Genomic DNA, 25,153 nt, shown 5'->3' on the forward strand with positions numbered 1-25,153 from the left:
TTAATTAGTTAGGTTATTATTCGTAACATCATATGAAAATGACTGCAAACCGTGAATGGATGTACCGTAGGAATGATTTGAATGCATTGCAATACTTGATGTGAATGACTTGAATGTATTATAATACTTGATGTGAATGACTTGCATTATTGTAATGCTTGATGTGAATGACTTGAATATATTGTAATACTTGATGTGAATGAAAGAGTTGTATTGTACTTGATGTGAATTATTTGAATGTATTGTAATAATTGTTGTGAATCATTTGAATGCATTGCAATACTTGATGTGAATGATTTGAATGTATTGTAATACTTGATGCGAATTATTTGAATGTATTGTATAACATATGTTATTTGTTAGAATATGGTTCGTAGAGGTTACAGTGGTCGTTCATCCAGTAGTAGTCAGGTTCAACCTTCATCTTCACAAGCTCCTGTGATAGATATATCATTTAACTAATTGGATGCTTGATTAGTTGAAATGCGCATTCTGAGAATTTCTAACGTATTTTTTTACAGATGATGTTTCGCCTGTACACGACCCACCTACACCAGTTGATCACATAAGTCAGGAGCCAACACAGGAAGCAAGGTCTTCTCAGTCTGGCAAAAGAAGACTCATTCGAATAGTGTATATCGATAATCGACCGTAAGTATTTCGTTTTCAATTATTGCATATTTTATAAATATTTTATATTGATATTTACTGTGTACAAATTCATGTGCAGCACGAGGTTTGAGCCATAAGAAGTAGTATGCGGGATTATGAATTTACTTCTTTAACATCTACCAGGACCAATCGCTCAATGGAAAAAGTATCCAAAAGAGGTGTTAGATAGATTGTGGTCCTCATTCACGGTATACAGTTGTTTCTCATAGTTAATGTGTTTCCTATTTAATTTTTTTTAGTTATGTCGACTAACTTTCTGAAAATATTTATAGGCTTCGAATCGCTTCGCAACTATGGTGGATGAAAATGATTTAAGGAAGGTGTGGCAGAAGGTGGCCGCTAATCGATTTGCAGATATGCTGTACAATATGAAGTCTGCAACAAAAAAAACATTTGGCGGAATAGATGATCCACTACAGTGGAAGGGCCATGACCCTATTACTATCAGGAGAGATTATTGAGATGAAATGTGCGATAAGTGGCGGGAGATGCATTTCAAAATCGCTCTGCAAAGGCTGCACAAAATCGAGCGAAATTGCCCGAAGCCCATCTACACACAGGTGGATCTAAGACATTTGGGAGCTACCTAAAGAAAATGATAACTCATTAATATATAATATTAATTTTATAAGTATTGTTGCAAACTTGTTAACTAAATCTGTTATCATTTAACTTCGCAGGAAGCAAAAAAATGAGGCATTGTACCATATAAGGATGTGTTTGTTGAAACACATAAACGGAAGACCACGTGAGACTTCGTATCAGAGAAGGCGAGAACGCCAACGATATGTATTTATTCTATTAATAATTATTGCAATATGCAAGTTATCATTAATTATTAATGCATACTTTAAACATTATTTTGTATGAGGCATATGAGCAACAGATGGTAGAGCGATATGGCGATGACGCTACTCAACATACATCATTTGATCCTGCAACATGGGTGACTGCAGCAGGTGAACCCAAAAAGGGTCGTGTGTTAGGGTTTGGGAGTAATATGAACACTTCACCTGTTATTGTTTCTTCCAGTTACGGCTCATATACTTCTTCCACCGACATAAGCTTCAAGCAGTAGCCTATTCTTTCCGGTGAAGATGTACGCCAGATCGTTAATGACACATTGCGTGACTACTTCCATGAAACCGTCACCGACGTTCTCCGAGCTGAGTTCAACAGTTTTTTGCTGAATAAATGAACTTCGATTGCAGGTCCCTTTCAGGTATAATCACATATTCAGTTTGTTGACTGCCTTGGAACACATATGAGCATAATCAAATCATATATATAACTTTTTGCCTGCCTTAGAGCACATATGAGCATAATAGAATCACATATAGAGTTTTTTGCCTGCCTTAGAGCACATATGAGCATGCTATAATCACATATAAAGTTTTTTGTCTGCCTTAAAGCACATATGAGCATGATAGAATCACATATAAAGTTTTTTTGACTATCTTATAACACATATGAGCATGCTATAATCACGTATTAAATTTTTTAAATGCCTTAGAACACATATGAGCATGTTATAATCACACATTCAGTTTTTTGACTACCTTAAAACACATATGAGCATGCTCGAATCACACATTCAATTTTTTTACTGCCTTAGAACACATATCATTCATAACAGAATCACATATAAAGTTTTTTGCTTTGCCTGCTTTAAAGCACATATGAGCATGATAGAATCACATATAGAGTTTTTCTGACTACCTTAGAACACATATGAGCATGCTATAATCACATATTCAATTTTTTGACTGCCTTAACACACATATGAGCATGATCGAATCACATATATAACTTTTTGCCTGCATTAGAGCACATATGAGCATGGTAGAATCAAATATAGAGTTTTTCTAGCTGCCTTAGAACACATATGAACGTGATATAATCACATATAAAGTTTTTTTACTGCCTTAGAACACATATCATTCACGATAGAATCACATATAGAGTTTTTTGCCTGCCTTAGAGCACATATAAGCACGATAAAATCACATATAAAGTTTTTTTACTGCCTTAGAACATATATGAACACATATAGTGTATAATTTATTTCAATATATTTTGTTTATCAATACTGACTGTTCTTTTTTTTTGTAGGTTGCTAGCGATAATAAGCGTAGCGGAGCTGAAGGGACATATCAAGGCAATGGACAAGAAAACACACAAAATCTTGACGATGATTAGATTAATGTGTTGAAGAAGTTTTATTTTTTTTTGTTTCAAAATTGTAATTGTCGAAGTGTAAATAATTAAACTTGTTAATTTTAAAGTGGAACGATTAATTGTTGTAGATTCCTTTTATATGAAATTTTATGTGTACTTTGTTTTTTATTTTCAAAAAATATAAATTGTACATAAAATATAAATTGTAGCGTTTCTCGATATTTAATTTTCAAATAATTTTTTTATTTTTTCTCTTGTTCGCGACAGATATATCCGTCGCTATACATAAAATTTAGCGACGAATATAAATCCGCAGCCAAGCCGAGGTCGCCCTTTAGTACCGGTGGATTTGCGACAGAATACGTCATTCGTTATTCCGTCACACTTAGCGACGGAACTGACGACAGATTTATTCCGTCGCCAGTTAGCGTTGAAAAATTCATGACGTAAGTTGTTCGTCGCCTCTTCATCGCTAATCCGTCGCTAAGCCAGTTAGCGACGGAATGAGATCGTCGCTAATCCAATGCTTTGTTGTGGTGGCAATGACATGACATTTTGGGGCATCGCCTCTCCCAAATTGGGCTTAGGCCCAGCCAGTCCAAAGGTACTAGTACGTGGGGCTACAAATGGATATGATATATTTGAATATCCTATCCGTGTAAGACATACTATTTCTAAATTTGATCCTTTAAGTAAATTCTAGATTCAGATACGTTCAACAAGATTTGAATTTGGATTCAGGTCAATATTTTAAGTTGGATCTGGAATTGATCCTAACATGATTGCACTTTTTACATGTAAATGGCTTGTTTTCTATTTTTCCTACATCCAATATTATCACTTGTATTTCCTTTTAGGTTCAACCTTATCTCATTGGATCTGGCCCAAATCTAACTGGTTTGCACCCTTACTAGTACGCCAATAGGCCGGCCAAGCATGCCCAAAAATTTGGATCTGGGCAGTATTGTTGAAATTAAAATTAACGTAAAAAAGTTGCATATTCCTACAGGTGGACGGTGCAACTTGAGGGCTTAATTCTCAAGGTAAAGCCCGGGTCAATTGAGACATATTTCAAGGCGAACCCATATGGGGCAGTGGTGACACTTTATCAGAAACGAGGGGTATTTCAGTAATGAGGCATGGACTTCCTCAACAAACGGTCCAGATCCTCCTCATTACATCGGACGGACGCCATTCGTCACTCCGAAACCCTCGAAAAACCTAAATAAAAAACGCTCTGCCTCCCTCTCAGAAGAAGGAAGAGGACGAAGAAGGGGAGGGATAGGGTTTCCTATCGACGATGGGTAAGCGATTCCTCTTCCCTTCTCCGATCTCTATTCTTTCGTGTTTTCTCGATCGATTTCGCAGAAGTTCTTGCTCTGAAAATATTACCCAAGAAAAAAATTAAAAGAACGTTTGTATGAAGGGTCGCGGTTTCTGCGAAGTTATTCTCTCTCATTTTTTGGGTTTTTGCCATTTTGGGATTTGTTTAGGTAAGATCGGTTGAAGTTGAATCCATCATCATCGTCGTTTCATTTTTGTTGTTGTTTCTTTTATCGGCTGTTCTGGATGCATCCGTTTATCTTGAAACGTGGGATAAACGGAAAAGGCAAATTTCCCAGCTTATCTCACTTTTTCTGGACATGTGGGGACATCCATACACCTCCTTAGGCGGTGTTTGGACGCAACCACTTCTCTAGATTAACGGGAGAAGGTGGGTTCTTCTGTTATAGTTGATAATGCGATTTCCCACATTGTCCCGTTTATCTGGATAAGTGGGTGCTCCCAATCACCACTTTAGTGTTTAGGGTTTGGATAAGTCCGTAAAGATGTCAAGGTTTTGGATTTATTTTTGGGGGATTGAAGTTGGTTCTGTTGACTATCTCGATCTTACTTTTTCTATGGCAATTGAATTTAATGGTTGGAGTTATTTATATATTCCTTGTATATGTTTACGGGTTAGAAGAACGCATTTTTTTTACTTCTTTCCGTTTGGACCACCATGAGGCTTTTTGGTTTTTGGGTTGAACCGAAGCGCCTGTTATCGTTATGTGTGCTTTTAGGTGAAAATTTTTGTTGCATTTTCAATAGGAAGGGCGTTTTTTGGTTTGCGGTTCTGTGTAATGGTCACCGTTTAAATGGTGGGTGCAGTAGATATGAGGCTATCACGACCGTGATGTGTCCTTTTAATTGGAAGCCTATAGTGAGAGGGTTTTTGTTGTTCTCAGAGTTAGCTGATCATTTCCGAACCTCCTCATATCTTATGTTTTATTCTTTATTTTTCGGAGTTTGCTTGCGCGTGGTTTTAGTATGATTGTTTCTCAGAGGTACTTCCCTACATTTAGCACCTAGGCATCTACCAAGGATCCATACACACACACTAGAGGGATGAAAATTAACAGATTTAGCGTTTCAAATGTAAGAAGGCATGATAACATCGTATAAAAATATAACCTAACAGTCGAACACTCATACACCGCACACAACCACAACCTCTTACACCTTAATACATTCTGACAGTATCATAAAATAGATTAAATTAAATGTTCAATACAATAAGAATATTTCAACGAAAAACAGCAAACGAAAATTAATGCCATTTTCAAAATGCCAACTGTACAATCAGTCCACACTTCACAGTGATTGCTAATTACTCATAATACACCAGAAACTCAGGCTTTTAGGGGCGTGGACCTAGACATCTTTATTCTTGATGGATCATACCCTCTTATGAAATGGTTTTCTGTATCAAATTGGCCTGTATGAAGAGAAATTTTACTCTGGGACTTGCACAACTTGGGGTTAACATTGTCAACCCTGTAATCCTGTATCTTGCACCAAATCCTGCACTGCAAATTATTAAATACTTGGTCTAGTGGGTCAAGTAAAGAACATGTTTTATATTAATGTCATAAGAGGGTAACATCTAGGATAACACATGACACAATGATATTTTGATATTTGTACAAATTTCAATGATGATTAACAATCAATGTCCACAATGCACCAAAATTTCACAATACAAGGAAACCAATTTCATATCAAATCTGATCAAGGCTTATTCCTTAGGAGGAGAGCTTGATAAGCACATCTTTAGGTCCAGTTAAGTAGATAAGAATTGGTATCTAAGTGCGAATATGTGACATTCAACAAATTAAATGGTCCCTACCATTCGTTAAGGATCTTTAACTTGCTATAAATGGATGCTTATTTTAACATGTAAGAGGATAAGAAGATATCAACCTCTGTGTCATGTGTTATCCTAGATGCAACTTGGACTTAGAATTTGAATATACTGAAGTTTGTGCCATATACAGGGGCTTACAAGTATGTTTCTGAATTGTGGAGAAAGAAGCAGTCTGATGTGATGCGATTTTTGCAAAGGGTGAGGTGCTGGGAGTATCGCCAACAACCTTCAATTATTCGCGTCACTCGTCCAACTCGCCCTGACAGGGCTCGTCGACTTGGCTACAAAGCCAAACAGGTATCTTGCTTGTGCTTATTACCCAGGAGTTTCATCCTCATCATTGTTGTTGTTGTGGTGGGGGTGGTGATAAAGTATGTGAAAGATATGGAAGTAAAGGGATCATTTCAAAAATTGGGCCTAGACAAGATATGTGGTATTTGCAGTATGGAACACCAGTTAATATTGGTATTCAATCTGTTAGAAAAGATGGCTGATTCTCATATGGTTTGATTTCCTAATTTCTTGTTCTGGTTATTTATCTGCTTGATCCCGTTCACTTTTTGACAGTCTTTCAGTGACTTAGCGTTACTAGTTTGAGACTGTGTTTATTACTTGTGATTTAGCGTTATGCCTATTTCCTTCCTGGGCTTTTCTGTGCATTAGAAGGTCGTGACTTGTTTGACCCCCTCTGTTGTGCGGTTTGTTCCTAATTTTTAACGGGACAATGTTGAGCAATAGTTCGTTGATTACTTTTATTTTTTATCTCCAATTGAGACACTGTCTTAGCTGAAGGATCTTGGGTTTGAATCTCATTGGGTAACCCTTAGTTGACTATTACAAAATTAGGAAATAAAAAGTAAAGATGAAGAATGTAACTAAAAAAAAGTTTTCAGTGGTTGGTCATGGTTGATGATGTGTCTTTGGTAAGTTCCTTATCGTCTAACCATAACTGTCTGTTAGCTTGTCACCCTGACTCAGCTTTCCTAGAGTTGTTTTTGAAACTAAAACAAATGCTGTTATTGATATCACAAGCAATCTAGAGTTGAGAAAATAAAGGTGTCAGGTGCTCTTAGCCCTTGATAAATTGTTTTGTTTCTATGTTTCCTAATCATCTGTACTTCACTATTCAGGGATATGTCATCTACCGGGTTCGAGTTAGACGTGGTGGGAGGAAGAGGCCCGTGCCAAAGGGTATTGTCTATGGTAAGCCTACAAACCAAGGTATTACCCAGCTCAAGTTCCAGCGCAATAAGAGATCAGTTGCTGAAGAAAGAGCTGGCCGCAAATTGGGTGGGTTGAAGGTGCTCAACTCGTATTGGGTGAACCAGGTGAGGGGAGTGTCCCTAGTTCCTTGGAAGTTTGTAACTACTTTTAACTGCTTGGTTTTTAAGATTTTTTCTCTTACCTACAATCTGGGGAAATTATAATACCTAGACACTTCTAGAAGTTGAAAAATTGTGAATGCCAAAACTTCTTAGAAATTTATTTTACCAAACTACTATTATTGACTGAATCTGGTTGTCATTTCCTTGATAATCACCGTTCATGAGATCCTTGAATTTTCATGGATATGAGTTAAAAACTTTGCTGTGATGGCATGTCCCTAAGTACTAAGGCTTTTTTAGGGTCTGAGACCATGGATGTGCCATCTGGTGCCTAAGTTGCAGAGTGACCAGGTCCCTTTGGCTTATGTGTAGCACCGTGAAATTGAGTTCCAGCCTCCAAGTTTTGTCTATCTAGTTATTTGATTTCGCAAAACCTTGTCACATACGTTGTTACTTGTGTGGTTCTAATCCTTGCTCTGGCTTATGCAGGACTCAACATACAAGTACTTTGAGGTCATCCTTGTTGATGCTGCTCATAATGCTATCCGCAATGATCCTAGGATCAACTGGATCTGCAACCCAGTCCACAAACACAGAGAGCTTCGCGGATTGACATCTGCTGGAAAGAAGTACAGGGGTCTTCGTGGGAAAGGTCACGCTCACCACAAGGCTCGTCCTTCTCGAAGGGCTACCTGGAAGAGGAACCAAACCTTATCTCTTCGACGCTACCGTTAGTTTTGGTTTTTATTTTGTTGGTCTGTTTTCTGCACAATTTTATGAGAGTTTGTGAACAACCGAACTTTAGATCCTGGGGAGGTTTTTATATGTTGTGCATTTAACATTTGCTTTCAATCTTAGCGACCTCGACTTATGGTCTTCCATCTTGTTATAGTGCTTAAAATTTGTTTTATGATTGCAACTTTGTTTGTCTGCGCAAGATGCCAAGATATGTATCATCAGCTCCCTTGCATATTTCTTCTTGCATCAAATGGGTGCATGTCCCCCCTCCCCCTATTTATAACTCAAAGAAACCTCGCCTGGCACAAAGATCTGGTTGCGCTGGCTCAGTATGGTTGTGGTGCCGGCAGCATAAAACTCTGAGGCTATTATCTGGGTCCCGTCCTGGGGTCTATGCTGGGCGTTGGCTTTTGTATAGAAGGACTATGCCCATGGGAATCAAACCTTAACTGGTAGTCTAGCAGCTAAGGCCCCACACCGCTATGCTAACCCCCCTTGGGCCAAATGGGCGCACGGGTTATTTTCTGCTTAACACCAGACTGTGGTGTGACTTTTGTGGCCTTGGCATCCAATTATGATTTTGTAGGCTTGAACCGATTAGGAACCTCGAGATTGATCAATCTTAGCCCTCTTAGATTTTTCCATCATATGGGGGTAGTCATGACACGATTTCTCTCTTTAGTTTCATTACTTTTTCCAAAATTGCAAAATATTTCAAGAATACTTCATTGAATTCTAAATTTCTTTTGTCCCTTAATGTTGCTGGTAATGGTACCACCTCTGTCCAAAAGATTAGCCATAACCAGACACATCCCCTTTAGCCCCAAGGGTTTGGTGTAGTGGGAGTGGACCTTGGCCACTAAACGGGTAGTCAAGGTTCAATTCTCATGAGCGTCAATCCCTTGCATATAAGAAACGGCAAGGGCATTATGTCGTTTGCTTGTGCTGAAGTCAGGCCACTCCTTGAGGGCAATGGGTGCACCACGGTTTACGCTGCCTGGAAAGGGACAGTTTATAGCGGGTGGGGGTGGTTTCCTGGTTCCTCATAAAAAAGGATATATCCTCTTCTCGAATCTCTGGCCAAAGACCATAGGACAACGGCTCTTTTTTTGTCACTGTGTCATCCAAGGCATCTTTTTTTTCCCCTTAATCATAAGATACGCCTCATTACACAACAGAACGTTATTGCCTTCTCTTAAATATCATTTAATTGAGAATTCAGATAGGTAAATCTCTCTCTCTCTCTCTCTCTCATGCTTTTCAGTTTTTCCTTTTTATTTGCATTGTTTTATTTTTTGAACTATTATGATTATAATGGAAATTCCTTTTCAGTAGTAATGACGGTCACTTCCCACTAGTTTCTCTGTAATAGCAGGAAGCTGGACTGGGATAGTCTTAGGACGTCCTTTGGCAGAGAATTAGGGCATGTTTGCAATGCCATGTGATAGTACTTCACAATCAAAATACTTTTTTGCCTTGAATCTTTGTGAAAGTTGGTAACAATTATAACTTTTACTTTTTCACCTGTGACCAAAACAAACAAGACTCAGGTGTCTACTTGATTCATTCATCCAAACATAGCCCTAGAATACACGACAGTTCTGCTGCACATATCACTTGGGGCCTATAGACACCTTCATCAAGTAAGATGTGCAGTGGTCATGGAATATAAGTTATATAACCAGTAATTTGCTCATACAGACGATCTCTGCTGTCCTGGATTGGATAAGTGTGTAGAGACCTTCGTGGAAGTTCCTAAGGCTCTCAAGTGAAGTAGAGCAGGAATCACATTGCTTGACAGATCTCCCAGTGCCAATTTGATTAAACAGCTCTCAATTTAACTTTTTTTTTTTTTACTTGGAGAAACTGCCCCAGGTGTAGAAGACCTAGCTTCACTGGCTCAGCCTGCCATACTTACTATCTCTGTTTATGTCGTCATGAAACTCTGAGGGCTTACCCCCAACCTCAGGGAGTCGCTAAGCTTCAGCTTATGCAGGGGGTGATGCCCATGGGATTTGAACCTAGACTGCCCCGTCAAATGGTCTAGGCCCCATCCCACTACGCCAAACCCCTTGGGTCATCAGGTATTTAACTTTTGTGCTGGAGATTTATCCCTACACTCCTGAATCAGCTATTTTTTAATAAATATAAAAAATACTTAAAATTATTTTTTAAAATGAGTTTATTATTATTGTAATGGCTTTAACACGTGTTGTGTTCTGATTGACACATAATATTTTTTAATTATTTTATGACCCTTTCAGAACGATTCACTTGAGTATCGGTATCAGCCCGATTCACCTGAATCATTGGCCATTTGGGAGGGTCTAGGATGGCTGCACCATTTATCTGAAGAATCTAAACCATCCATTATTCTAAAGCGAGGAAACAACATACAATTTATTATTTAGATAACTAGAGATAAACGAGGAAAATGGCCAGAAAAGCACGAGTAAAAAGGATTTACAGAAAAATGGCAAAATATGTAGGAAGAAAGCAAGCAGGAGCATGTAATACAAAATTAATCCAAATTCTATAGTAACAGAGAACGTGCTCACACGATACACAAACTCACACACACTATCAAGGCCAAATTTAACGTGGTTCGGTTAAACAACCTACGTCCACCACAGTCTGAATAGGGACTATTCTCTTCTCATTATAAAGGTTACAAGGAGGATCAATCTTAATACATTTGAAAATTTTTAGAATTAGAGATCAACGTCTTGGCTAGAGATCCTTTCTTCTTATGATCCTCATCTTTAAGCTTTGGAAATGAAGATCTTAATGACTCACCCAGCTGGTCGTGATCTTATAACGATTTGAACTTTCTTATCTGCATAGAATTTCCAAATGTGTCAACTCCTATGTTTGTTGGCTTTCCTTTCATATCAGCATTATCGTGAGAGTCTATTTGGGAAGGACGACCCTTCCAGATTCAGTGCTCTAACAAGTAGTAACTGTAATCCCAAAGTTCATTTCATGGAATCAATATAACTTGTTTTACGCATTAAACACGATACAGAACACTAAATTCCTCAAAGAAATGAGCAAAGAGCAGCCATAAAAACGCCCACTCCTCACACTTTCACAATTCTGGATGCCTTTTGAACGAACCAAAATCCCTGTAATGGGGAATCGGCCGTTAATTCCATCAAGTAAACAAGGCTTTCTACAGTCCAAAATGGCAAAGTTGAACCTTAAATACGTCTTTTTCTGTCCAGATATGGTGCAGTGTAGATTGAGTATTCAGTATTGGCACAGAATGCCCACTATAATTAGGCACAGGGGGTTGTTGTTTGGGCGTGATACAATTGTAGCAAGCGCCTAAGGGTGGAACCATTCCGTAGAGTAGTGAGGGATTGGCTCCTCTGGCTCAGCTTCTGCGCTCTTCACAAACCGGCCCTTTACTCTTGGCCTTTTTTTCGGCATAATAGGCCTTGCCCGAAGCATACCGTATCTTATTGGCAAATTGGAGCTTCTTTCTTTTCTCTCTGTATCTCGACACCCTTGCTTCTCTCTCTGCTGCAGAGCTTCCTTAATTTTGGTTTCTCGCATCTATGGTTGTTGTGCAGCAGGAACCAGGGTCCTAAGACAATTCACAAATGCTTTATCATCCTTATAACAAATGATCTATTGATCAAATTTTCTTTTATATCACAATTTAGTTGAAAGCTTCTAAAGTGATGCACAGATGTTCACACATACGTATGCACTTGCTTCTTTTCTTAAAGCTTGTTATTTCATTCATGTACAATTTATTACTGACAAATATCTGAAGGAAAAAACTAGGTTACTTGTAAATAAAATAACACAGATATAATGAAAACATACTAAAAAGTTGGCTAAAAATTGCAGAAAAGAAAGGAAAGCTATGTCTCTGCACGTTGGTTGGACCATTTTCTGGTATGGGAGCAGTCAACTCAACAAGGGAAATTTATTTCTGATCCCTTTCTTACCTTCAAAAGGAGCATTCCCCATTTTGCCAATGTATGATTTTAAGACTTCAAGTAATGTAAACTGATATTACCATGACTGCATTTATAACCCCAGTCTAGGTGATCATAACTATCCCCAACCTAAGATGGGGTAAAATACACATACCAAACTGGTGGCTTACTTGGTCACAGACTATTTGAGCGTGATGTGTAGAAAGAAAAAAAAGTTTGTGTATGCATGTATATATGTGTGTGCAAAGGTCACAGACAATTCTTTTCTGAAAAAGTTTGTTGTATAGGGGAAAACATTTAAAGAAAAAAAAACAATATGACCTACCTTCAAAGATGATAAGGAGACCTTCAAGGAGCATTCTTCGATTTCACAATTTTCACATTACAACACTAGCCAATATATAAAATTTAAGATGTTAAGTTTGTCATTAATTTTTGGCTAGCATGTTTTTGTTGGCTTTTATGGAAACCAGAACCGGAATGTAAAAAACAAGAATACATACCGGTAGACGCTATGGATGAAATGAGCTTTGGCGCAGGTGCACGGCATTCTCCTCAGCCTATTGATGCCCATGATGAGCTCAGGTCATCAAGTCGATGGCGAGCAAGACGTTGAACCCAAATGAGAAAAGAGGACACTAAGCAACCATGCCTCAATTTATATTGGAGTGTGGGGGGTTACATACATAGTATTCATCAATCCACACAGTAAAGGAACTGAAACAAGACCACAGGCATACTAGTAGATAAACATGAACATGGACAATTTTTTTTTCATAAAGAAAAAGTTACCAAAAAATATCCCACTTGCTGATTTCCTGTAGATTACCTGTCCATGGACTGAAAACTCCAAGGGCTGAGACGCCGAGGAGGTTTCAGTACTGCAAACATCTAAGGTTCGCTGCTGAAAGTATGAATTGGTCGGATCAATGGAATTCCCTCGAGTCGGCGGCAGCAGCAGCGGCGGCAGACGTTCAACTGTATCCGTGATCTGGCCCTTGGTTGCCAGGAGTTATTGTAAAGCCAAGTGGGTGTATCATCAAGTGGAAAGTGTAGGAACTCATGGAATTCAGGCATAGGCTGACCGGTATTGGCTGGGCTTTCATGGTGGTATTGTGGGTTGGTTGTGCCAAGGCACATGAAATCATGGCTGCTACTTGTGTGCCTGAGTCATGGTTAAGATCATAGTGGCTTGAAGGAGGTAGGGGAGGATTCATATCAATCAGGCAGGTGGGGGCAGCCTAGAGCTTCCCCTTAAATGCTGGGGAGGGGTGATATTTTGTAGGTGAAGGGAACCAATGATAGCCAGGGAATTGATCACCTATTATCTTGGACTTTGATGACGTGGCAGATTCTTTTCCACTTTTAATAGTGGTATATATACGTCAGGGATTAAAAAGAAAAAAAAGAGGGTGAAATGAGAATATCCCCTCCTAAGTTGAGTGCCTTTTCTGTCACAAATGGGTGTGGGGTTTTGCTCCAAAATGACCTACATATCCTGAGAGGATACAGTAGTAGTCCTCAAAGTTGCCAAGATATCCCTAGAAGTAAGGTTTGTCAATTGGACAGGACTTACCTGGGTTCAACCATGATCATAACGGAGTGCACATGGTCTTGGGCAGGGTTGCAGGTTTCTAAATTAAGCCTTGACCTGCTCTCAATTTGGATCTTATCATGTCTAAGTCAGTTGAAACTCGGTTCAATGCACAAGGCATAAGCAACACTATGTAAAATCCATTGCTTTTTCGAAATGACAAATCAATTTGACTTTAAAATCCGTACTGTAACTTTTTTTTAAAAAAAAAGGCAAGCTAGGGGTAAGGGAGACTCCTACCAGATATCTCTTAACCCCCATGTGTCAAAGGATTCGAACTTGGGTCTTCAGCTCGGCACAGGATCCCACTTACCACATGGGATATTACCTTGTAGACGAAACCCATTTGAGAGATGAGTAAAAGCTACTCACATGTGGTAGTCAGATGATGTGAAAGATGATTCCTGTTAAGCTCATCATGTAGATCACATTTATATGGTCAAAATTTAAAAATAAAATAAAAAATAAAAAATTAAGACTGCCCGTACCTCTGATCCGGGTAGGAAGAACCGATCACTCTATATAAAATAATTGGTTTCTCTTACCATCCATACGGTGTGGACAGTGCTGATTTTTAATGTTTCAATGCTTTGCAAATCAGACCTTATAGATGTATTCAACATGATTCATTTGCTAGGAATTGAATCATGTTTTTTTTTGTTTATGAAAAACCATGATTTTATCAGCTTTGAAATTTATAAAAGTTACTGGCCGTTATCTTTTAAAACTTTGAAAAACCTACTCACATGTGGTAGTTAGATGATGTAAATGCTTATTCCTACTAAGCTGACCATGTAGATCACTTTTGTAAGTTCAAATATTTGAAAAAAACCAAAAAAAAAAGGTAGAAAATAAAACTGTCCATTCCCTCTTACGGGTAGGAAGAACTGATCACTCTATATAGGATAATTTGGTTCCTCCTACCATCCATACAGTGTGAACAGTGCTGAACTTTGATGTCCCAAGCCATGTTTTGCAAATGTGTTCAACATGATTCATATGCTAGGAATTGATTCTTGGATCATATTTTTTGTCTAAAAAATATGATTTTATCAGCTTTGAAAATTTTATGGGCTGTTGATTTTTGAAGCTTTAGAAACTCCTGATTTCATGTGGCAGTCAGACGTTGTAAGAGTTGATTCCTACTAAGCTAGTCATGTATTGTAAGGTCAAATTTCAGAAAAGGAACAAAAAAAATGAAAAAGTTAAAAATTAAGACTGTTCATACCCTCCTATTCGCGACCATATATATATATAGTCACTAAAATATGAGAATTAAAAATATGAGCATTTCCAACATTTTTTTTGCAAATCCAAATGTGGATGTGCTCGACATGGTGAATTTACTAGGAATCGACCATTGGATCATGTAATTTTCGATGAAAAATAAGTTTTTTAAATGCGTGAATATTTATGAAGATTATGAGCCATTGATTTTAAAGCCTTAAAAAAGATTCGTTTATGCTTCAAAATAGGACACTCAGTGCGAGTTAGTTCGAAAGTGATCATGCACCTACGCACTACTCAATATATAATATCTAATTATATAATATGTAAATTAAAATAAGCCTGCACCAGCCTGGCCGAGCTTACCATGTCGGTGCTCAGCTTATTTACCTAAACGGCTAGCCCGTAGCTAAGCTCACCGATAACAATTTTCAAACCGAGCCATCTCATTTCCTAGCCCTAACATGTCTCAAATCACATGATTCAAAAGCTACTTCTTAGTCAACCAAATTACCAACATGATAGATTACATCATAGGGTTCTCTCAACAAAAAAGAAAAATATAAAAGGAAGTGATTACTATAGTCAATAGTTTGCCTTGATACACCGTTTGCTTCAGAAGGGTATTTGCAGATTCTGCGTTGATTCTTCAACGTTGTGCCTGCTTCAATTGAAACTCTTCACACTGTTGAGTTGTGCGTGATTATAGGAGCTGGATCCGTTAGGAAGGATATCGTAATATGGATGCTTATCGGAGGTTGGAGGAGTTGATATTTTATTGGGATCTATTTCCCTTTTTATCTCTTCTTCCTCCCTCTATTTATTTCGATGATTATAACCTTGAAGATATAATAAAATTCTTTTGGAGAGTGGCTCCATTTAGTCATGGATGTAGGCTACCATATCCTAACCACGTAACTTCTGTGTTCCTGTTTGTTCTTTTTCTCTTTGTAACATGGTATCAAAGCGGGTTCATCATCAGTCTTTTCGTGATCTCTGAAGTCTTGTCGTTGAGTTGCCTCGCTAAGAAGGTATTTTTTCCTCTTCTATGCTGTTGTTGCTCCACCTTGCTGGCTCTGTTATTGTGGTGGACCTCTGCTACACCTGTGACGCTGTAGCACTCTGTCATCCTCTGGTTCAACGCCTACTAAGATCAAACCGGGATCCTGTTCAGTCTCTTTCCGGCGTCATCTGTGTTAGCAAGACCGTCTGTTTGGTCGGCTAAAATCAGGCTCCCTGTATCTTGTTACTTTTGCTGCAACACTTGCTCTTTCTCGAGGTCTGTCAAGGTCGATGCTACTAGTCATGGTGTTTTTTCACAACATTCAACCAGTAACGGCCTCAGTTTCACGATTCTTCTAATCCTGCAATGAAAATTACTAGTCCCCTTGAATGGATTCAATTATCTTTCTTGGTCTAAATCTGTCATGTTATTTTTTGAGTGAAAAATCTAAGTTGGGTCACATTACGGGTCAAACTCCTCAACCTTCTGTCGATGATCCAAAGTTAAGTGAATAGATATCAACAGACCACATGATCATGGCGTGGCTTCTAATTCAATGGATTCAAAATTTTCAAATGGGTTTCTGTTTTTAGAATCCGCCAAGGCTATTTGGGATGCAACTAAGGACATTTACGGTGAGCAATTCAATGCTACTCGGTGTTATCAGTTAGGCATACAAATTAGGGATCCTAAACAGGAAGACAAACCATTTAGTGAATATATTGGATCTTTAAGAGTGATGTGGGATGAATTGGACTCACACAGGTCTGTTGCGATTGATCCGACAACTATCACCAAGTGACGGGAACAAGAAAAAATGTTTCAATTGCTTTCTGGCTTACGCCCAGAATATGAACATTTACGTAGCCAAATCTTGATGACTCCCGAGCTGCCCTCTTTAAGCATTGCATGCTCCATTGTTATGAGAGAAGATTGTAGACGAAATTATGAACACATCTCTGAAAGAAGGGGAGAATCAATCTGCTTTGTTGGCAAGCGGTAAAGAGAATATCCACTCCTCATCAACTAGTGAGACACAGTGCAAGGTGAATAAAGTCAGCATACCCACTCAGATGTTCTGCACCTACTGCAAAAAGAAAAATCATACCAAAGATAAATGTTGGAAGTTGAATAAGAAAAATCTGTTTCAGAATTCCAAATCCAAGAATACATATGCGGCTGTTAAAAGTATCGAAGAAGAATCGTCATTCACCATTGAGAAACTAACTCAAATTCTAAATGAGTTCTCTAAACGGAATGTTGCGGCTACTGCCATAAAAGATGATACTGCAGGTACTTCCTTCCTAGCTTTTCTCTTTTTTACCAATCATTCAAGTTGGATTGTTGATACTGGGGCGTTTGATCATATGTCAAGTTCAACACTTGGCATGATAAATTTGCAGACATTTGATAAAACGGTGACCATTGCTAATGGTACTAAAGTCAATATTGAAGGAGAGGGAATCATTCCTTTCTTTTACTCAACCGACAAAAACAAAGTTTTTTTCGTGCCTCAACTCGCCTCCAATCTTTTTATCAGTCAGTCAGATAACCAGAACTCACAATTATGATATTATTTTTTCCCCATCTAAAGTGATTTTTCAGGATTGAGCGATCGGGAAGACCATTGGAGAAGGATTTGAACACAATGGTTTATATGTGATGCAACATGCGTCTACTGCATTTAGTGCATCTTTAAAGGAATCTGGAGTAAAATGGCACGCGCGCTTAGGTCATCCCTCAAGTCAAACATTATCTAAAATATTTTGTGATTTACATGTTGGTTGTAATCAGTGTGATGTTTGTCAATTCTCTAAGTTTACTAGACTTCCATTTGAATCTTATGAAACTAAGTCGCTCTATGCTTTTGATTTGGTGCATTTCGATGTATGGAGCCATGCACCCGTCACTTCCTACAATGGTTTAAAGTACTTTGTGGCATTTATTGATAATTTTTCCAAAACTACTTGGGTATATCTTCTCAAGTCAAAGGATGAAGTCTTTTCTCAATTTCAAAGGTTCTATAATACGATGTTCACTCAGTTTGAAACAAAAATAAAAGTTTTAAGAACCAACAATGGGAAAGAGTATGTGAATAAACTCTTTTATGTTTTTCGTCATACTCAAGGAATCAAACATGAGACAACCTGTGTAAGTACTTCTCAACAGAATGGGGTGGTCGAACATAAAAATCGTCATCTTCTTGAAGTTACTTGAGCCCTTCTTTTTCAAAGCCATGTTCCTAATGAATTCTGAAACGAAGCTGTTTGCACAACCAGTTATCTTATAAATAGGCTACCCACTAGTGTTCTAAATTATAAATCTCCTATAGAAGTTCTCAAAGAAAAAAAACACTCTCTCAGGCATTTCAGGGTTTTTGGAAGCACAACATTTATTTTGCAACATCCTCATAATAGACATAAACTTGATCGTAGGTCCATCAAATGCATTTTCTTGGGTTATTCTTTCTTCCAAAAGGGATACAAATGTTATGACTATTCGACCAAGCGGATGCACATTTCTCGTGATGTAAGATTTATAGAAGATCGGCCTTACTTTGATAATGATTTGAATCAGCCCACTTCAACGTCTGTATCCAATAATGCGCTGCCTATTATGTGGTTTGATTCTGCTTTAACAAAATCTACAGATTCAGAGTCGGCCACAGAGGATCAACTTTAGGGGAGGCATGATTCTCATGATGAGCAAAATCTTCATATTCAAAATCAGAAAGAAGTCATTCAACGACGATCCACTCATGAAGTTCATCCTCCATGTCGACTCCAAGATTATGTGTTATTTCAGACAACTCAACATCTGATTCAAGCTCATGTTTCCTATGAGCATCTTCCAAAAAGTTATGTCGCATTTCTGTTAAGCATTTCTTAACATAACGAGCCAGAATTGTTTGAAGAAGCCAACAAGTCCCTTGAGTGGAAAAAGGCTATGGAAGGAGAGCTTCAAGCTCTAAAAAATAACAAAACATGGGTGATTGTTTCTTTACCTCCAGATAAGAAACCGGTAAGTTGCAAATGGGCATACAAAGTCAAGTATAATAGTGATGGCTCGTTAGAACGCCACAGAGCTCATCTGGTAGCCTGAGGTTTCACTCAAACCCAAGGATTTGACTATACCGAGACATTCTCTCCCGTAGCTAAGATGAATACCTTAAGGATTTTGTTATCAATGACAAGTAATCTTAAGTGAGACATGTTTCAATTAGATGTAAAAAATGCTTTTTTGCAGAGCCATCTTATAGGAGAAGTACATATGTAGTTGTCGCCAGGTCTTTACAACAAGGATCCAACGTTGGTTTGCAAGCTTGAAAAATCTATTTATGGATTGAAACAGTCACCTCGTGCCTGGTATGAAAAATTGAGTTTAGCTCTTCTAAATTATGGTTTCTTAAGAAGTCCTTCTGACAACTTGTTATTTACATGAAAAAGAGAAAATGAGATTGTTCTTATATTAGTATATGTAGATGATATTAGTATAACCGGCAATGTTGCTCAAAAGATCATACAACTCAAGACTTATCTTCAAAAAACCTTCGATATTAAGGACTTAGGCATTCTTTGGTATTTCTTGAAAATTGAAGTAAGACATTCCAAAAAGGGGCTATATCTCTCACAAAGAAAGTATGCTCTTGATTTGCTACGTGAAACAGGAAAAATTGGAGTCAAGGCTATAAGTCTACAAATTGAAATAAATCATAATTTAGATAAGACTACCGATGAATTGGTAGATGACGCGAAACAATACCAAAGATTGGTTGGAAAATTGATTTATCTAACAATTACCCAGCCAGATATTACCTATATTGTTAGCGAAGTAAGCAAATACATGCAAGCTCCTCGGGTGTCCCATCTAAATGCAGTAAATTGAATTCTCAAATACATTAAGCAAGCTCCAGGCCAAGGCATTTGTATGAGAAGAAACTGTCATTATAATATTGAAGCTTTTGCATATGTTGATTGGGCAGGAGATAACACAGATAGAAGGTCTACAACTGGCTTTTATGTCACAGTTGGAGGCAACCTGGTTTCGTGGCGGAATAAAAAACAAAAAGTTGTATCTCGTTCCAGTGCTGAGGCTGAATAAAGAGACATGTCCATAGTGACATAAAAAATTATATGGACTAAAGTTGTTCTCAAGGATATGGGGTTCAAAATTTAGCCAGTCATGTTTCATTGTGATAATCAAGCTTCCATACATATATCAGCAAATCCTATATTTCATGAAAGGACAAAACATATTGAAGTCGATTGCCATTATGTTCAGGAAAAGGTTCAAAGCGGTGAAATCTCAACTATTTACACAAAAAGTGAAGTTCAAGCTGCTGATATCTTTACAAAGGTTGTTGTTGGATCACGCCTCAATTATATTCTAGACAAGCTGGGAGCGATGAACATATATCGCCCCTAGCTTAAGGGGGAGTGCTGAGCTGTGCATGATTATAGGAGCCGGATCCGTTAGGAAGGATATCTCAATATGGATGCTTATCGGAGGTTGGAGGAGTTGCTATTTTATTGGGATATGTTTCCCTTTTTATCTCCTATTCCTCCCTCTATTTTTTTCGATGATTGTAACCTTGAAGATATAATAAAATTCTTTTGGAGAGTGGCTCTGTTTAGTCGTGGATGTAGGCGACCATAGTCGAACCACGTAACTTTTGTGTTCTTGTTTGTTCTTTTTCTCTTTATAACATACAATTAATTCGGCATTGAGGGATTGGAACCTGCTTTTGAAGTGGCGTGGTCTAGATTTCTGATGGATTGGCGATGGTGGAGCATATAGCATGCCTGGTTTCTTCTGTCATTTGTTGTGGTTCTGCTTTGTTTGGACTATCTATTATCTGCGTCTAATGGCTGTGATATCTCATCATACCCATGTTGGACATTTCGGATCAGGTCCAACCGGTTTAACACAGGGCACACTTAATGATAGACATAAGTGAGGAAGAGGCCATGTGAATGTGAATGGTTCACATTCAATAAAAGCATGTGCTCTCTCGCTTCTACAATGAGAGGCATGGTTGCTTGATGAGTTCCATTAAAGACCTCTCTCTCTTTTATTTAGGTTCAAGGTCTTGCTCACCTTTTGACCTAACGGCTTGAGCTCATTGTGAGCATCAATAGGTTGAGGAGAACGCTGAACACCTGTGTCTACGCATGGTTCGACTGGATCAACTATGACAGCTTTCATTATGTTTTCGTTCTTCATATTCAACCCAATTATACATTTGCTATAGTTTAATCTGTTAAATCAATAATATTTATTCTTCATTCAAATATATATATATATATATATATATATATATAATATAATATAAAAGAAGTGATTACTAGTCAATAGTTTCATGCCTCTTTATACAAGGTCTCTCTCTCTCTCTCTCTCTAACTTTTCTCCCTCTCCCCGGTATGTGCAAATTCTGATATGCAAAATTTTGTTTTGTTAATTCATTTAAAAATGGGGAAAGTGGGAAGGTTTTAGCCAACGTTGTCAGTCTATCGTTGGGCCACTGTTTCAGCTGTATCGGATACTCTAGTCAATTGTTCTGTATCGGCCAAAAAATAATAAAAATTATTATGTGTCAATCGACACTTGTTAAAACCATTAAAATAATATTAAAATAATAATAATAATAAATTTATGGTATTTTTGCATTTATTTAAAAAATAGCTGATTCAGGGTGAAGCATATCCATTTTCTGCCGATATGGTGTGTATCGGCCGATACAGATGATAACATTGGTTTTAGCCATTTTCTTGTAAGGGTTATGATTTCAAGGGGAATCTTAAGCATAATTTTATGTCTACTAAAGCTTGGAACAAGATCCAACAAAGGGAATGTTGAGCTTCCAAAATGAGGTGATGTAATTTTGGGGGACGTTGAGATTGGGTTTGTTTACAATGCAGGAAAAGCAAGAGAATTGGACCCCACATTGGGTCCATGACAGTAGACAAGCCCATCTATCATCTTTTTACTTTTACTTAAGATTATATACTATATACAAAAGCACATTAAAAAGTTTAAAAGGCTAGTGATTTCTAGATTGATCTTGTACCTGAACTAGTCTCTTTCATTAAAAAAAAAAAAAGATTGTGGAATGTTATCTTATCTTTAGTTTGAATGTTCTGAAACCATGCAGGTGCCTGAGCCCTCTAACAATTTTGGGTGCAAACGGATATTGGATATAATCGGATACCACATCCAAATCCAACATATCGTTTTCAGATTTGTATCCTAAAAGTAGATCAGAATGTGCGTTAGGGTCCGATTTAGTCTGTTAGATTGAATGATTTTCAAATTCAGATAAGTAGTTTAGGACTGATCCAGTTCAGATTTGGATCAAAGTACGACCCGGCTGCATTTTTGCATTTGAAGAAATCGTTTTTATTCTTGTTTTGAGGATCCAATACATTTATCTGAATTCAACTCTACCTCATCAGATCTGATTTGCACTCCTATTGTCTGCATTTTGGATTCAGATTTGGACTGGCACGATCCGGTTCCGATCCGTTTGCACCCTCCTAAAGGACCAAAGCGGCCATGATTTATGACTCTTAGGGGCGATACTTTATGTTTGAAATATGTGTCATCTTTTTTTTTCGTTTTATATTTGGCATCATTACTTACCTGAAGTATTGGCTGTTATATTCAAACGTCTATTTTGCCAAATATTTTATTTTCATGCAAACAAAATCGTTGGCGAAAACTAGAAAACAGGAAAGTAGGTTAATTTGAGATATATATAGGAAAATGCAAGGCTACTTGATGAATTGGTGCTTAACCACTCTCATCATCATCCACCGCAAGTGCGTTACGAGCGGTCAGCCTAAAAAAATGGTAAAAACAGCAAAAAAACGAACTTTTTGCCCCCAAGTAAGGCTTTAGTGGCACAACGAATCAAAACGCTGCTTAATGGTACACAGGAACACGTCCAGCATTTTGAAAATGTTTTTAGTGGCATTTTTACGCACCACTAAAGGATCCATCAGAAGTGAGACCTTTGGTGGCACTGTAAAAGCATCACTAATACCCCTTTTCACTCATTTTTGTACAAAAAAAAACCTGAGTGTCCACCGTGCACGCACGCTATGGACACTGAGCAACATCAAGTAGGTGATCAAGCACCTATTAATTTAGAAGTCACTCATCTCTCTCTCTCTCTCTCTCTCTCTCTCTCTCTCTCTCTCTATATATATATATATATATATATATATATATATATATATATATATATATATATATATATATATATATATATATATATATACTTGATGAAAAGGTGCTTAACGGATGCTCAAGGGCGTAGCTAGGGGGGGGCAGGACTGGTCCCGAAACAGTTAATTTTTTTTGTTTTTTGTTTTAAAAGCCCAGTCCTAGCCCAGCCCTGATTCCATATGAAATAGATTTTTATCCATTTTTGTAGCCCAGTCCAGTCCTAGCCCAGCCCTGACTGCAGCAAATAGTTTGATTTGTCCACTTGAAATAGATTTTTATTAATAATTGTAGCCATTTTTTTTATTTTATCTCAATTTTTTTTCGGGGGGCGCTGCCCCCGAACCCCCAACTATAGCACAAATAATTTTTTTTTGTTACACCCCTGTTTGCCCCCCCCCCCCCCTCACATGAATCCTAGCTACACCCCTGCCGATGCTTAATCACTCTCATCATCCATCGCAAGTGAGTGATGAATGTTCAGCCTAAAAAACGGAAAAAATAGTAAAACAAACTTTTTGCACCAAAAAAGGCTTTAGTGGCGCTACACATAAAAACCTTGATAAATGTTACACGGGAACACGTACAGCATTTTGAAAATGTTTTTAGCGGCATTTTTATGAAACACTAAAGGATCCAACAGAAATGAGACCTTTAGCGGCACAGTAAAAACATCCCTAATACTCTTTTTTTCATTCATTTTTGCGTAAAAAAAGGCTGAGTGTCTATCGTGCACGCGATGAACACTCAGCAACATCAAGAAGATATTCTAGCACAGCTAAGCATCACTATATATATATATATATATATATATATATATATATATATATATATATATATATATATATATATATATATATATATATAAGCGGAAGTAGCAATGTCGAGTAAGCATGATGGGCCGCTTTGCTCGAGTAATATCCAAGTCCGACGTACTTTGTTTCTCTTACTTCCCCCTTCAAGAGGTTACATTTGAGGGGGTGCTTGTCCTGTTCATTAGTGGCAAAAGCAATGTTGTCAGAATCGGTCTGAATCGACCGATTCAGATTGAATCGTTCTTTAGCCGATTCACTTGTCATTTCAATAAAACCTTTTGAATATTTTAAAACATTATTTAATAATACAATATTATTTGCTGGTAAAAAGTTGCCGGTTTGCAAACGATTTTATTCGATTCAGTTATTTTTTTTTAGAAACCGATTCACCTAGTGAATGGATTTTAACAACATTGGGCAAAAACAATTATGCTCCCATAGTTTGAGGGCACCCATGTCTGGTGGTTTGTACTTGAAAGACCAGTGGTACTCCCGACGTATCGGTTTTTGAACTGATTTGTTTTTTTAAACGGTTTAGAGAATTGAATCTGAATCGTTTAGGATAGGCTTTTTGAAATATTTTATTTTTTTAAAAATCATAAAAATAAAAAATCAGGAAACATTATATAAAACAAGGAAACTATAGAAATGAGGTAAATGGTGACTCATAAGGTCGAATCAAATTCTAAAATATGTTTTTACTGACTGAAGAATATAATAGCCAATAAATATCTTAATTATGATAAAAAATAAAAACCATTGGGGTGATTCTCAAGAAAACCGATTGGATTCGTTTATGACAACATTGGGTTATCCCAACTTTGAAAATCTCAATATCACTATCCAAAAGTTTTTCAAATTCAACAAGGTTTTATTTAGATTTTAATTGAGTTTGGTTTGATTAGTTTTTTTATTTATAGCCCGGCAGCAGCGGGGCATAAAGACTTGGTCATGCTGGCTCAGCCTGCCATACCTACGGTCATCATGCCGGCAGTGTAAAACTCCGAGGCTAGGACCGCCATCCCCAGCGCCTACGCTACACATTGGCTTGCACAGAAGGGCAACACCCATGATAATCGAACCTTGCCTGTCCGTCTAGCAGCAAGACCCCCATCCCACTACGCCAACCCCGTTGTGGGGCCTGGTTTGATTAGTTGGAACTTTTTTTTTTGGGTGTGTGTGTGTTTTGGTTTGCTATCATTGTCACGGTCCCCCGCTGTTGTGGGGAATATAATGATAT

At 37.8% G+C, this 25,153-nt stretch overlaps 1 protein-coding gene and 1 long non-coding RNA gene across 3 annotated transcripts; one reads left to right on the forward strand and one right to left on the reverse strand.

The window, feature by feature from the left end:
• Nucleotides 1–4,070: 4,070 nt before the first annotated feature.
• Nucleotides 4,071–8,263, forward strand: LOC149817567 (large ribosomal subunit protein eL15). Of its 2 annotated transcripts, none has more exons than XM_089985339.1 (4): nt 4,071–4,154; nt 6,168–6,334; nt 7,168–7,365; nt 7,852–8,263. In XM_089985339.1, the coding sequence occupies exons 1-4, from the start codon at nt 4,151–4,153 to the stop codon at nt 8,095–8,097; spliced, it is 615 nt and encodes a 204-aa protein (XP_089841465.1). In that variant the 5' UTR covers nt 4,071–4,150; the 3' UTR covers nt 8,098–8,263. The 2 variants fall into 2 exon arrangements, with proteins under 2 accessions (XP_089841465.1, XP_089841464.1); XM_089985338.1 differs by lacking the exon at nt 4,071–4,154 and adding an exon at nt 4,227–4,343.
• A 2,351-nt stretch (nt 8,264–10,614) lies between these two features.
• Nucleotides 10,615–13,262, reverse strand: LOC149817568 (uncharacterized). The gene is made up of 2 exons (XR_016427335.1): nt 12,554–13,262; nt 10,615–11,689 (listed from the first exon to the last, which is right to left on the reverse strand). It is a non-coding gene; the product is annotated as an uncharacterized LOC149817568 (long non-coding RNA).
• Between the last annotated feature and the right edge of the window lie 11,891 nt (nt 13,263–25,153).

Source organism: Nuphar pumila, chromosome 13, assembly GCF_984573655.1.
Source record: "Nuphar pumila chromosome 13, dmNupPumi1.hap1.1, whole genome shotgun sequence".
NCBI lineage: Eukaryota > Viridiplantae > Streptophyta > Magnoliopsida > Nymphaeales > Nymphaeaceae > Nuphar > Nuphar pumila.